The sequence below is a fragment of the Ooceraea biroi genome, chromosome 2 (genome assembly GCF_003672135.1).
Source record: "Ooceraea biroi isolate clonal line C1 chromosome 2, Obir_v5.4, whole genome shotgun sequence".
Taxonomy (NCBI): Eukaryota; Metazoa; Arthropoda; class Insecta; order Hymenoptera; family Formicidae; genus Ooceraea; species Ooceraea biroi.
The window spans coordinates 16816943-16829892 of record NC_039507.1 but is presented as its reverse complement, the minus strand read 5'-3'; the positions used below and the strand labels follow the sequence as shown (position 1 = coordinate 16829892).

Sequence of the window (12950 nt, the reverse complement as noted above, 5' to 3'; positions counted from 1 at the left end):
ATCAAAACAGTTAGTTTTAAAAAATCATAATATGAAATTTCGGAACAAATGTTTTCTGTTATTTGTATAATGTGAGTAAACTTTTCTTTTATCGACTTTAAGCATCTATTTTATTAAAAGCTTGAACTTAGATCTTATCATGTCTTAGATTTTACCATGTTCCCACTGTGAGTAGTCGAAGTGATTTTAAAAGGTAGACGTAGGCGTGATTGCAGACAGGTAAAGTTATCTGCTAATCTGGAGTACTTTGCATTCACGACGGCCGAGACACATTTGTCACTGCTCGCTCGTGCGATTCGGCAGAGTGAAACGACTGTGTATATCGATTTGTTCGACGGTCATGTCTCTTAGATCATTAGTCACTCTCGCAACAGGCTTCTCGCTTATTCTCGCGATTTCGTTTCGTTGTTCGTTGAAAAGTGCTCGAGTCAGACATCGTTAAACATGATAAATTCGAAACATCGACAGACGTCACGAAGTAATATATTCCTTTTATACGCTCTATTGTGAATTGCTTTTCCCGCCTTTTTATCCAAGACGACTTTTTAATATTCAAGTGTATTCAAAAATTTAACAAAATACAATGACTGAATAATACAATAAACAATTTTTAAATGTTATACATTATATTCTTCAAAGAGACGTAAAGAGGTATTTCTACAAATACTCATAAAATATTTTCCCATATATGTACATATATCGATTTACGATCAAGCTTTCCTCGAGTATGTGTGTCTTCTCTTTTTATTACCTAAGTGCGTGTAGATAGTGAAGGAATTTCGCTTATTCAAGCATTAAACTGCAATCCTTACAAACCCTTGTATCGTGATAATGATCCAGATTACTAATTTTAATGGCAAAGAGTATTTCCAATTTTTCTGTAGCTTGGTAGTCGAGTATGATGCTGTCAGCACTCCAGAGACCATAACCATTTGAGAAGCTGTGTACCATTACCACGTAATAATACGAGAAACAAACGTATTTCGTGTCCGTACGAGAGACTTTCGTTCTTACGTGAAATTACTTTTACTCCCCAAACGCAAATTTAAAAACAGTACGGAGGATGTAATGTTACCGCTGGTATCTCTTTACTGCTCGTTCGGATTAGAGCGCACGATGCCAAATTCCCTAACGACGTGATGTGAAATTCCATAAGCAAGTCAAGCTTGAGTAAAACAAGAAAATCGCTCTCCAGATTGCTGGTAGTTAAAAGTTTATCGCGAATATAAAAGACAAGTATTCAGTGCAGATTCTGCATCGACCGGTAGCTTTTTTATGAGACCTGACGAGAGACAGTAAAATTTAATGACTTTGGTTGGCGGTTGTCATAAAAACAGGAAACCAAACATTATTGTTGGGTAGACGATGATCAGGCACTTATTTGCACTTCCAGATGCAGTTTCACGCTTGACTGATAATTGAACGATACAAAATGTAATATAAACTCAACTAAATTATATATATATTTATATGTAAAAAGCACGTGGGCGTGTACAAACGTTATCTCGTTGAAGGAAAGAGAAGAGCGGAAAAGAAACCATCTGAATCAGATGTCATAATAATTTTATTAATGTATTTCAATGTTGGGAAACGAGAGAGAGCCAAGATTGAATCTCATTTTATTAATTATTAATTGTTTAACAATTATTACTCGTTCGTAATGTTTAGTAATTGTTATTTCATGGAAATAATAGCCATTATATGAATATTTTTACGAAAATGTTGATATAAATTTTTATTAATATTTATGTTATTAATCTAACAAAATCTTATAATTTATTATGTTTGCACATACTAGTATGTTGTATATCACATGAACAGATATAATATCTCATAGGATAATCGTAGTATGCTTTTAATCTATATCTTTCATATAAATAAATTTATAATTTGAAAGCAAGATAAATAATTATGTAATTTATAACATGTTTTACTAAAGTAATATCTTAGGGAACAGATCAACTCTCGGTAAGCATACGTGGATCACGTTTACTTACGCGGATGGGTTGCCGGTAAGTTAGTTCAAGCTGGTAAAAACGACCGATGTGATCAAACAAAGTATATGTTATCTACCTTATCAGAAAATGGTTGATAAATTATCAAGCAATTTTTTGTAACTTATTTTACTTTGTATTACGTTACATTATGTGAATTGAACGCATGTCTCATTGCATATTCATTTATAATAAAACTGATAATACTGATACTTTGGTAACAATTTATCGTATTTGTATCATTGAGAGAGATATTAAAAGAGATATTATAAAGGGAGTTTATTCGCGCGTGTGCGCAAGAGAATTATTACATTAATCAGATTATATCTATATCTGTATTTTGATCTATAAACTTATCTGAATTGCAATCTAGAATTATTTATATATACATATATGTATATATATCATCGCAAATAGTGGTCGAGCATAATAACCGTACTCTTGCGTGAAGATAGATTAAAAGTTTGGATTGCCAGGAAACCAGGATTAATCCGTTCAGATTTATTTAACGGCGCTAGATTTGTTGTAGTCGATTGAGCATTTATCAAGCAGGACGTACATCCAGCAATTTCCTTAGGATCCCGTAAGAGGTTTTTATGTGCGACCAAACTTGCCGGTTTTCTCAGTGGATTTCGTAGGCAGAGGAAGATTCATCATCTCTCATGCTTGCGAGATTATTCACCTCACTGTAATAACTGGCATAAATGCAATATATTTATAAAATTTACAGAGAGAAGGAAAAAATAATCCAGCGCAATAAATTAATTAGAGAATTTAATTTATTTAACAATTAATCAATTAGAGAATTTAATTTATGTAACGGAAGGATGATCATCAATAATTGATCAAAATGACAACTAAACAGTAATATAAAAACGTTTTATATCGATTAGCAGAACGAGCTGAAATGGATAATTTATTGAAAAGAAAAAGAAGAATGAAACATGAGAATGGAGAATCTATTCGGTGAAAGTTTATTCAAAGAAATGTTGACCCGATTCTAGCCAGAAACGGTTGTGAATAAAATCAGGTCAGGTCAAACAAAGTTTTTCATAAAACAGTTTTCAATCCGAAAAAAATTTTTATTTAAATGATTTTCTCTTTGACGAATTTTTAATTTTATGAATTCTTTTCTATGAAATATTTTCGAGTTATTCATCGTTCCATTAAATGCTCATTGATAAATGCTCTTTGATAAATTACCTTTTCATTTCGCTCTTCATTATTTTATTCAGATATTTGATTTAAATCTGATTTAATTTTTCATTCTAAAACATTTTTATATTTTATTGATTATAATTCGAACATTTATCATCGATTAGTACGTACATTAACAAAATTTATGATAAATATGTGTATAATTCAATTTATTTTTTGCATTAAAAATTGAAATTTTATGCATCATGTTAATTTAGGTTGAATGAAATATTATTAAGTATTCAGTAAGAAATTTCAATAAATATCAATTTCACAAAAGAATAAGCATTATTTAATTAAATAACGTACGTATTGCTCAAAGCAATAGTAGATTTTTATGAATAAATAAGGTATTGAGAATGCCAATAATGCGGATTGCAAAGAGAGAACTTTCTACGGGTACGAAAATAAAATTTCAATTTTATGATCGAGACAAAAGAGGAGACAAGAGAGACCGAGTACTCGAGATTTAATGGAAGAGAAAATTGAGTGTGTGCAGCCAACTATAAAATTAGTGAGCAAAGCAAATGTGACAACGGTATGCAAAGAGATATAGGAGAAAAACGGTTTCGGGATAAGTTTTGGAAGATTTGTGGGACGAGAAGGAAATACGGAAGAGATAAACGGAAATTTGTACGCTGCTGCACTAGTGCAATTTACGATAGGCGATTGCCGTCCGGACAACAGTTGCTGCAGGTGCATCGAATCAGTTACATGCCGCGCGTCTTGGCCCGAGGCATCCTTCCGCAAGATCGCTGAAAGTTTTGCCGGAACACGAGCAGCGCGTTGTCTCCGGCCGAATATCACTTGACGTGGGTGGCGGATATTTCACGAATATTTGCACATTAACAAGTACCATGACGCGACGCGTATGTCCGCCGTGTCTCGATTACTCACTCGAGTGTGATCGATTAGTTCCTGTAGGGAAGAGGTCAGTTCTCTCTCGACTTCGCGTGCGGACGCACGCCAGCTTGATTAGATTTACTAATTACGACACGGAACGAAATATGGTTGAGATGTTGTTGTCTTATTGTATTATTTGTGACTTATGGACATCGTAAATTTCCTAGGTCTACGCATCGTTAGGTTGCCAGGTCAAGCTGCCGTTATCAATTTTTCGCGTTGAGGGAAGAGGGAGAGGCACGTAGGACACGAGAATTAACTCTTATATGTATGGTTTTCGTTCTCTCACATTTGATGCTAAATCTAGCGATCCGATTCTGAGTATTGTTTTCTTAATGTATTTAATGACACTGTAAGATGAAAAACGAACATGTTTAATAATAAGTGCAAATAACGATGAAAAGAAATATGCAGATAGAAAATGTATGTATTGAGAGATAACAATTTAGTATGACAAGAAAATAAAAATTTACAAATTATTAGAGAATTAATTTTATTATAAAATGTTAAAAATCTTTCTATAAATTTATTATTTTCACGTTCAGCTTTAAACAACTTTTAATGATTTTAATTATGTATTGTACGTTTACTTCTTTTTTTAGCATAAGAATTTATAATAAGATTAATAAGATTAATCTTTTAATAATAAGATTTTAATAAGATTTTTTTGTTATGATATGCATATACGCACACAAATTGATTTCGTTGCTATGGAAACTTCGCTGACTTTCTGGTTCATTTTTGATATTGATTGCTTTTGATTTAGTATTTTATGTCGGTTGTCATTTCGAACAGGATTGAAAGACAAGATAGAGATCAGATATTTGATTCCATGCATACACAATTCGTCCAGTATTACTACTTTTGCGAAATCCGTTTTCCGATAATTCTTTTAAATTTGTACATCTGTTATTCTGAATTATTAAATATTTTCCAATGATATAATATACGTCACGTGCATCCATTACGATAATTAATTTTTAAATAAGTTTGAAGCACTGATGTTTTGTACGTTGTACCTGCATCTTCAATCGTCCGCTTGTACTGCATCACGGCTGAACTCATCAGTAATCCAGACGCCAGTTGCAATCCGTGAGAAATTAAATGTACGAGGATCGTCGTTACAACAATAACATATCCCCAGCCACCTTCTGGATAGTAGTGCTTGTTGAGCGTGATTTTCTTCCGCGCATTTATCGCGGTTAAAGATTCCTCCTCGTTCTCCGCTTGCTCCGGCTGGCCGACCAGATTCTCGAATTCACTCGCGCTAGCGAGGCCTCCCTCGAGAATTAGCTGCTCGGAGAATCGCCTTCTCATCATCTTAGGCGTGATCGGAATAGCGCTGTTTTTACGACCGGTAAAAGAGTTAGCGTTCGCCTCGGAATTCTTTCCGCAGGAATCCGTAAGAATCCGCGCGCCGAGGGACTCCTCGACGATCCGGGATTCGTTATCCTTCGTCCGTTTAATATCTCGAGCGGAACTTTCCCGATGAAATGAGGCGACTGATTGCGTCGCGCGGGCTGTTGCCTTCGGAAATCCTCGCGGAAACCGGGTTCTGCTACCGGCGATGATTGGCTCCGCGACACTCGCTGCACCGGCGACGCTCTCGCGGTTTCCGATCGCATCTGCGACGAGCGGTTGCTCGGAGAGTCTGCGATTATCTGCGCGGCCGATCTTGTAGCCGCGTAGCAGCGGATGCGTTTGATTGTCCGACGAGTACCGGCGATGGAGGACCGGACCGGCAGCGATCGAGTGCCGGCGCTGAGTCGTCGTCGTCGTCCCTGCGTTGTCTCCCGCGTTATCGGTGCAACAATAGAGGCTGCCGACCGAGTTCCTGCCGGAGGACGGCGGCAGGAAGCTCTGGCAGGTCGAAACCGAGTTCCCGGAGTCCTTCCGCTTCGCGCCGCTCTCCCTGGCTAGGCAGGAGGATGTGGACGAGATCTTCCGACGTTGATGCTGGCACTGGCACGCCGAGAATTGCGCGACGAAGCAACGACACCGCATCATACGCGATAGGATCTCAGGATGCGCCAGCAGCAACTCCGGGATCTCGATCTCGCTCCATGACTTCGCGGTGTCGCCGGAAGACTCTCTCGTCAGCGCCCGTTTCGAAACGAGGCTCTCGATCGAGCAGCAGGTCTCGGATTCCAGACTGGATATTTTCCGCGTGCTGCACTCGTGTCGCCGGCAGCAGCGCGCTCGCGCTGCACCATCATGATGAGGGTAGGCTTCCTCTTCCTTCGCTCCATCGTCGTCATCATCGTCGTCCTCGTCGTCGTCTTCGTCCTCATCGTCGTCATCGAGCGAATTCTCGTCGCTCATAGCCGCGCTGTAAGAGCGACGACGTCTGCGATAAGCTTCCTCGCACGGCGAGCCTGCCGAGTCAGCTCGTCCGTCCATTTCGCGGTTCGTTTCTCAAACTTGTATAATCAAAGCGGGTGTCCCTGAGGCCGGATCTTCATACTACGAGAATGATGTCTGAGACGATCTCATATTCCCGCATCGCCGCGTTATTCGAGTGAATTACGAATAATGTGATATTTATGCACGTAAATCACCCTTCTTCCAACAAGTTAGAATACGCGTTAGGTACGTTTCTGTTCTGGCTTGCAGAAAATCAGATTGTCCTGTTTATTGTATAAATGCACCTAACAATAGCACAGTAACAACGGTACTCTTATGTTGTTAAAAGCTTGGAACGCTTTCTCAATTTAACAGTTCAACAGATTTTTATTCACGTTTTTTAATCCCATTTTAACTCTAATTGGATAAACTGCGTAAGAGCACGCCAGGCAAAAAATTAAACCGGATATTAAATTACACAAACCGGCACCGGTGGATTTACAACGAGGACTGTTGTCCTCACGTGAAATCCAGCGATACTGTATTGATACATCGTGATGCTCCGCACGCGTAAAGCCGAACGTGAGTCGCGTCGACGCGTCCCGACTGTCGATTCATATTGTCCTGATTTTTCTCGCACGTACGTTTTACGACGTTACATGGCCGACACTCGTCTTTCGTATGCATTAATCCCAAAACAAAAATTGAATACAAATTACCTAGTTTTTAAAAAATTGTTGCGGAATAACAGTTGCCAAAGCTTCTGTCTAGGATGAATAGAGACTAAAATGTTTTCCTGTTAAATGAGATATATCGATTATAGCATCAAGTTGACGAAAGTTTGCTATCTATTTTATTTCAGGATTTATGCTTTTCTTGCTTAATATCGTAGTTTATTTAAAGAACTGAGTTTACAAAATCTTTACACTGAGAAAAATATCCGATTAAATATAATCGGATAATCCAATTTCATAGTAACAAACGGATACATCCGATTAAATTGTGTAAAAGACAAAGAAAATGATCGGACATGTCCGATGAAGGTAATCGGACATATCCATTATTTAATCGGAAAACAAACTTAACAATCGAAAAACTATTTAATTCGTTTATCCGATGAAAATTTTTCTCAGTGTAAAATTGAAAGAAACATGTAAACGCGCAGTTTGTAAAAATTCGCATCTCCTACATAACAAAGCAGACCAATTGCGCTCAATTTGTAAGAAGTTGGCTTGTGGGAAACCCGACAAGAAAGTCAATGTATGTCACAAGTGCGAAGTTGAAAATAACTTCGGATCCAACTGTGATTACAGTTACCGAGTTTCTTTAGAAATGGTAAGCATTATTTCCCTCTGACGTAAGTTAATAGCACATTTTATTTGAGACCTCATGATTGTATTATTGCTAACAGGGTTTCACAAACTTGTATTTTAGAATATAAACCGCAATGCAAACTGTAATTTCGGAACATAAACTGTAATTTCAGGACATAAACGATTCGGAATATGAATTGCAGAATATAAATTATGTTAAGAGTATAAATTTATCTTAAAAGCTATTTAACTATAAATAAGGTTTTGATATTATACAAATTTTTGTATACAAGATAATTCCACGATAGATCCAGGCCAACGCGGGAGAGATGACCAGTCGCTCTACTTTCGCTACTGGCTGCATAGCTGTGGTATCACTCGGTCTGTGTTGAACTTTAATTTACAACTATGAGCTGTGTTTGCAACAAGAAATTTAGCGTTTTGTAGAAAAACATTATATTACAATTGCAGAAATATTTCTGTTTTAAACTTTACTGTCTGCTGAAAAGTTTTTCCTACGTTTCCGCATAAGTATTTGAAATATCTGGCTTGAAGTTTTTATTATTTTATTATTACATGGTTTATGATGCTCATTTATATAATAATTGTTATTATGCAACATAATCAGTAATTTTATTTTAACGCAACACCGCGTGTCCTCTTTCATTAAAATTTATAAAGCCCATAGCTGAAGGAGATATGATAGACAGAATTTGAAGGACGCACGCCAATCGAAGCGCTGGATTTTTCGATGTCGTTTCTTTGATGACTGTCCTACCTCTGAATATCAGAAGCACATAATTTATGATACGACCAGATTCGAGAAGGGTTGACTGTAGATATACTTACATAAAACGTGATCGAAATACCATTCGTACCAGTAGACATATCCAGGTCAGAATTAGGATACTATCATCGCTGAGATTTATCTCGTACAGTGATAAATAGCTATTACTTTTCAAAGAAACATTACGTGAGAAGAATAATAATCCTGCTTGTACAGAAAAATGTAGCCAGTTTTGCCCAATAACATATAATATATAATACAGGCGTTTGAAAAAAAATCAAACTGCAATTTATAGTTTAAAAAACTTTGCATTACTCAAAATACTGTATATAAACCAAATTTAACATTTGCGTTTCATTTACAGGTTACAATTAGCTTAAATGTCGCAATGATCACCACAGTACATAGTGCGTTATTGGCGTGGAAGTACATGTGCCGCCAATACGGCAAGCCAATTAAACAAATTTCACGCACAATTGGAGACCTGATCAGATTTACCCAAATTAAATGTAAACGAGAGAAATGCAGGTGAGAAAATGTCAGGACGCGCCCGACTAAAACCAGGACACATTTACCACTCAGTGTATCAGGAACTGCATTTATTTATTAAGCAAACATTCATTCAATTAAACAATTACGCAACGAACGCATTAGGAGCGCATCGACGATCTCTTACCCGCGCTGTGCAGCGGAGGATGTTTGAACTGTCGCTCTGCGGTGGTGTGCCAGCATCCGGGCGCAGCGAGCTGCAGACCCACCCCGAGGAAGTGCACCAGCATCGAGCACGTGACGACGACGTATCCCCAGCCACCCTCGGGATAATAATGTCGCCTGAGAGTAGCCTCCTTCCTGAAATCCAGCGGCGGTCGCGACGAGCTGTTCCGCCTTTGCTGTTCCGATCTTTTCTCCGCGTTTCTCGCCTCTCCGATTAGACGGTTCCCGTGCCAGGTGTCCTTGCTTTGGCGCTCGTCGGCGCGAGCCTCGTGTGCTTTCTTTTTCTCGCGTTTGATCGAATCGTCGTATCGGCCGGCGCGCGCGTTCGCCGTCGTCGTCGCGACCTCGTCGTCGTTTTTCTTGCCCGGCGAGGGGGAACGAAAGGGATCGATCTGCGAGCGAAGGACACCTTCGGACGTGCACTTCGGACAGGCGTGACGACCAGTCCTCGACGGGAATGAAACGGATGTCACGTAGTCGTCGTAGTCGACCACCTTGATGTGCGGCGGCAATGATGCGGCATGTCTCGCTGAGGACGCGGACGAAACGACGGTCTGACACTTCTTCGTCGCTTCTTCTCCGTCCGTTTCCCGCGTTTCCCGCGAGTCGTTCGTTTGCGCGGTGCTGGCCATGTGCAGTCTCTCGTCTCTCGCAACATTAGTCCCCGTGTCCGAGGGAGATTCGTTGTTTGTTAGTCGCGCGGATGCGTCTGCAGATTCTTCTTCCCCGAGGACGCACCGGTCTTTCGGAAGTAACTTGAAGACGTCCGTATCCGACGTGGTTCTCGGTACGAGCGAGTCTCTCATACCTCGCGTTTCCTTCGCGTCATCGGTTTTCACGAGGGAGTCCGATTTACATCTCGATTGATCTCGGAAAAAGTTCTCCTGGAACAGGATGATCGCGTTCTGACGAATCGCGGTTGTCTCGATCGAGGGGAGACTGCGCGCCATGAAGTATCGGCTTGAGCTTCGCGTGTTCTTCGTCTCGTTGCTCGTGTCGGACGAATTCTCGGGGAAATTCGCGGGTTTCTCGATGCTCGCGTCCACTAATCTTCGTTTTACCGCCACGGACGTGACTCCTCCAGCGGCGCATCGATCTAGGAGTACGACTTCTTCCAGGCAATTGGATCGCGGCGCAGTTTGCTCCAATCGATACACCGTTTCGCGACACGTTGGGATGATAGTGAAGGCACGAGATAAGGGATCGACGCGCACCCTCACCGTTTGCGGTGTTCGATCGGGCCACGAGCTGCTGTGTCTCATCTTATCTCGTCTGTGTATCGTCATTTTCCGCTGGAAACTTTTGCGGGATCTACGGTCCGCCCAAGTCAGCGCATTGGTCGATAGAATTCTTTTCTGTCCCTTTCAGTGAACGATCAACTCTTGTTCTCAGGGGTGACAAGAGTTCCGCGATCCCTTTTACCGGAACGGCAGTTTGAATCCACGCGGAAGTATCTATCATAGCCGATAGAAGGATACGTCGGCAGTGCTTAAATGTAATTTTCACGTGAATCACGTTCTTGGTGCAACATACTTGGCGCGAAACACGCGCGCACATGTACTTTCCGCATGTCTCATAGGTGTCACCGAACGTTTGCGATGATCACTGTATTTCCACTGAAATGTTTTATAATCAACTAAAATATATGCAAGCTATTAATCGATACTTTTCTCTTTACTTTCTTTTTTTTGTGCCACCGCAGATATCTCGGTCTTTAATTACTCGTTTGCTTTTTCTTACTTTGATTAAGACAAATGTGAATTAAAAACGGTTTCATATTTACGACGAAAAATATAACGTAAATGTGTTATCGTAACCGCTAATTAAAAGTTTTCTGCGAGCGATTTGAGCGTGACGTGTGATCATTGATATAGTTGCAAATGCTTGTTGCGCGAGATGATGGTCTACATCGGATAACGGTAACATTCGATCTAGTAACATCCGGTATGAGGGAAAGATAACTTCCGAAATGCAAGCGGTCCTGGCGAATGCGCCAGGATGACTGCTACGCACGTGCTGCTTACTCGCGATCAACCCTCTCTCTGTATTCTCTCTCTGTTTCTCTCTCCCTCTCGCTTTGGTGGATGGCAGGCGCATGCTTGCAGATCTCCGACGAATCGCGAAAGCTGTGTTTTTCAGTTTTTTACGCTTACAATGTGAGCATTCGTGTCGCGCGCTCATATGCTGGTGGCTCTTATTAAGTTTATAGCACACGCATAACTTAGCGGAACACTTCCTACGAGTTTGCAGATTTAGGCCTCGATCAAGCTGAGTTCGTAACATCTGTATTTTACGTCAAGCTGCGGTAGTGCACCTAGATCTTCTAAAATCTTTATGTAAAGAACGAAATTAGTAATGAGTAACACAATACATGTTATTTTCTACGTATAATATATACATAAAAATTCTCAAATCAAATTTATAAAAATATTTAAAAATAGAAATAATTATCTCGCGAAAGAAACTGATCTTGATGATTTTTTTATATTTAAAAAAATATATTGGAGTCGTTTAAAGTTTTTCTTTAGTTTAGTTAAATAAAAAGCTTGAACAAGTATCAGCTTATTTTACCTCTTTCATATGTCTGCATTGTAATATTGTATGGAAAAAGTTTATTACTTTTTTACATCTTATGTAGGATTGGACTTAGATGTCATTCATTCGATAAATGTACATTTTTTAAAGAAATGATCAGATCGTGTCTTTCGTTGCAACTGCAGCTCCGCTTTCAAATCGCGTTATCTCAAAATAGCGTGCATTATACTGTTTTGATGTTGAGCGTTCCAATTTGTCTGGCGACGGGAAATAGTGTTCTCGGATAATTCAAGCTCGTTTCTACAAATAGAGCTGTCCCTGTGATACCATTGTGTCCCATCTATCCCTCGACATGCAGGAACTGACCTACCTTTACCACGCGTGCGATCAGCTGCTCGCAACAATCCGCAGGAAGTGTAGCATTGTCTAGACAATGAGATACAATTCGGGGTGGCATCCAAGGCGAAGGGTGAGTTCTTTAACGGGGAACCGGTGAGTGATGTAGACCGTAGAGCCAGGCAGGCGTGGGAGACCCGGCGCAAAGCGACCTAGATTTTTCGAGGAGAAGGAAGAGAGTCGTAAAAATTCATTCGCTCGAGAGATTATCCGTAACGATGTCGACGCTCATATACGCTTGTTCGATAGTGCGTGTTTGTAATAATACGACTTCTTCGTGCTTTCTCAGGAATAACTTCTGACAGTGAAGTTGGCGCCTAGTCGACCGAGGGTGTCGCGCTTGGCAAAGCAGGTGCGCGCGACTGGCGGAGACATTATTGCCGATGATATATGCGAATTCCATGCCGGGTTTGCGAGGAGGAGAGATAAAGCTTCCGTCGTGGCGTCGTAGCTGTCGTCGTCGTCGTCGTTGCGACAGGAAGGAGACAGAGGGATGCCAGCGTTAGGCGCGCGGTGGTATACCGATAAATTTAGTCGGGCGATGAGCGCGTGCTGCTCTTCTTCTCTCTTAAAGTTTGCGTGATTTATCGCCGCATTAATTCGGGATTGGTCTCAGCTACGACATCCGCCAGCAAGCGGCGAATGTAAGTGACACCGCGAATTTTATCACGTGTTGTCAGACGGACGCCTCTTCGCGAATACTTTGTTAAAGTAGAGCACGGCTCCTCGTCGTCGTCGTCATCATGTCGCTCAAAAATATTTCGCGAT

General features: G+C 40.3%; 1 protein-coding gene across 1 annotated transcript; it reads right to left on the bottom strand.

Moving 5' to 3' along the window:
• Positions 1-9121: 9121 nt before the first annotated feature.
• LOC113563579 lies at positions 9122-11655 on the bottom strand. The gene has a single exon (XM_026975303.1). It carries the CDS (start codon positions 10535-10537, stop codon positions 9188-9190), a length of 1350 nt encoding a protein of 449 aa, XP_026831104.1. The 5' UTR covers positions 10538-11655; the 3' UTR covers positions 9122-9187.
• Positions 11656-12950: the final 1295 nt, after the last annotated feature.

Bases quoted from the DNA above. Each gene is read 5' to 3' on its own strand.
- LOC113563579 (XM_026975303.1), bottom strand. From the start codon at position 10,537: ATGACGATACACAGACGAGATAAGATGAGACACAGCAGCTCGTGGCCC.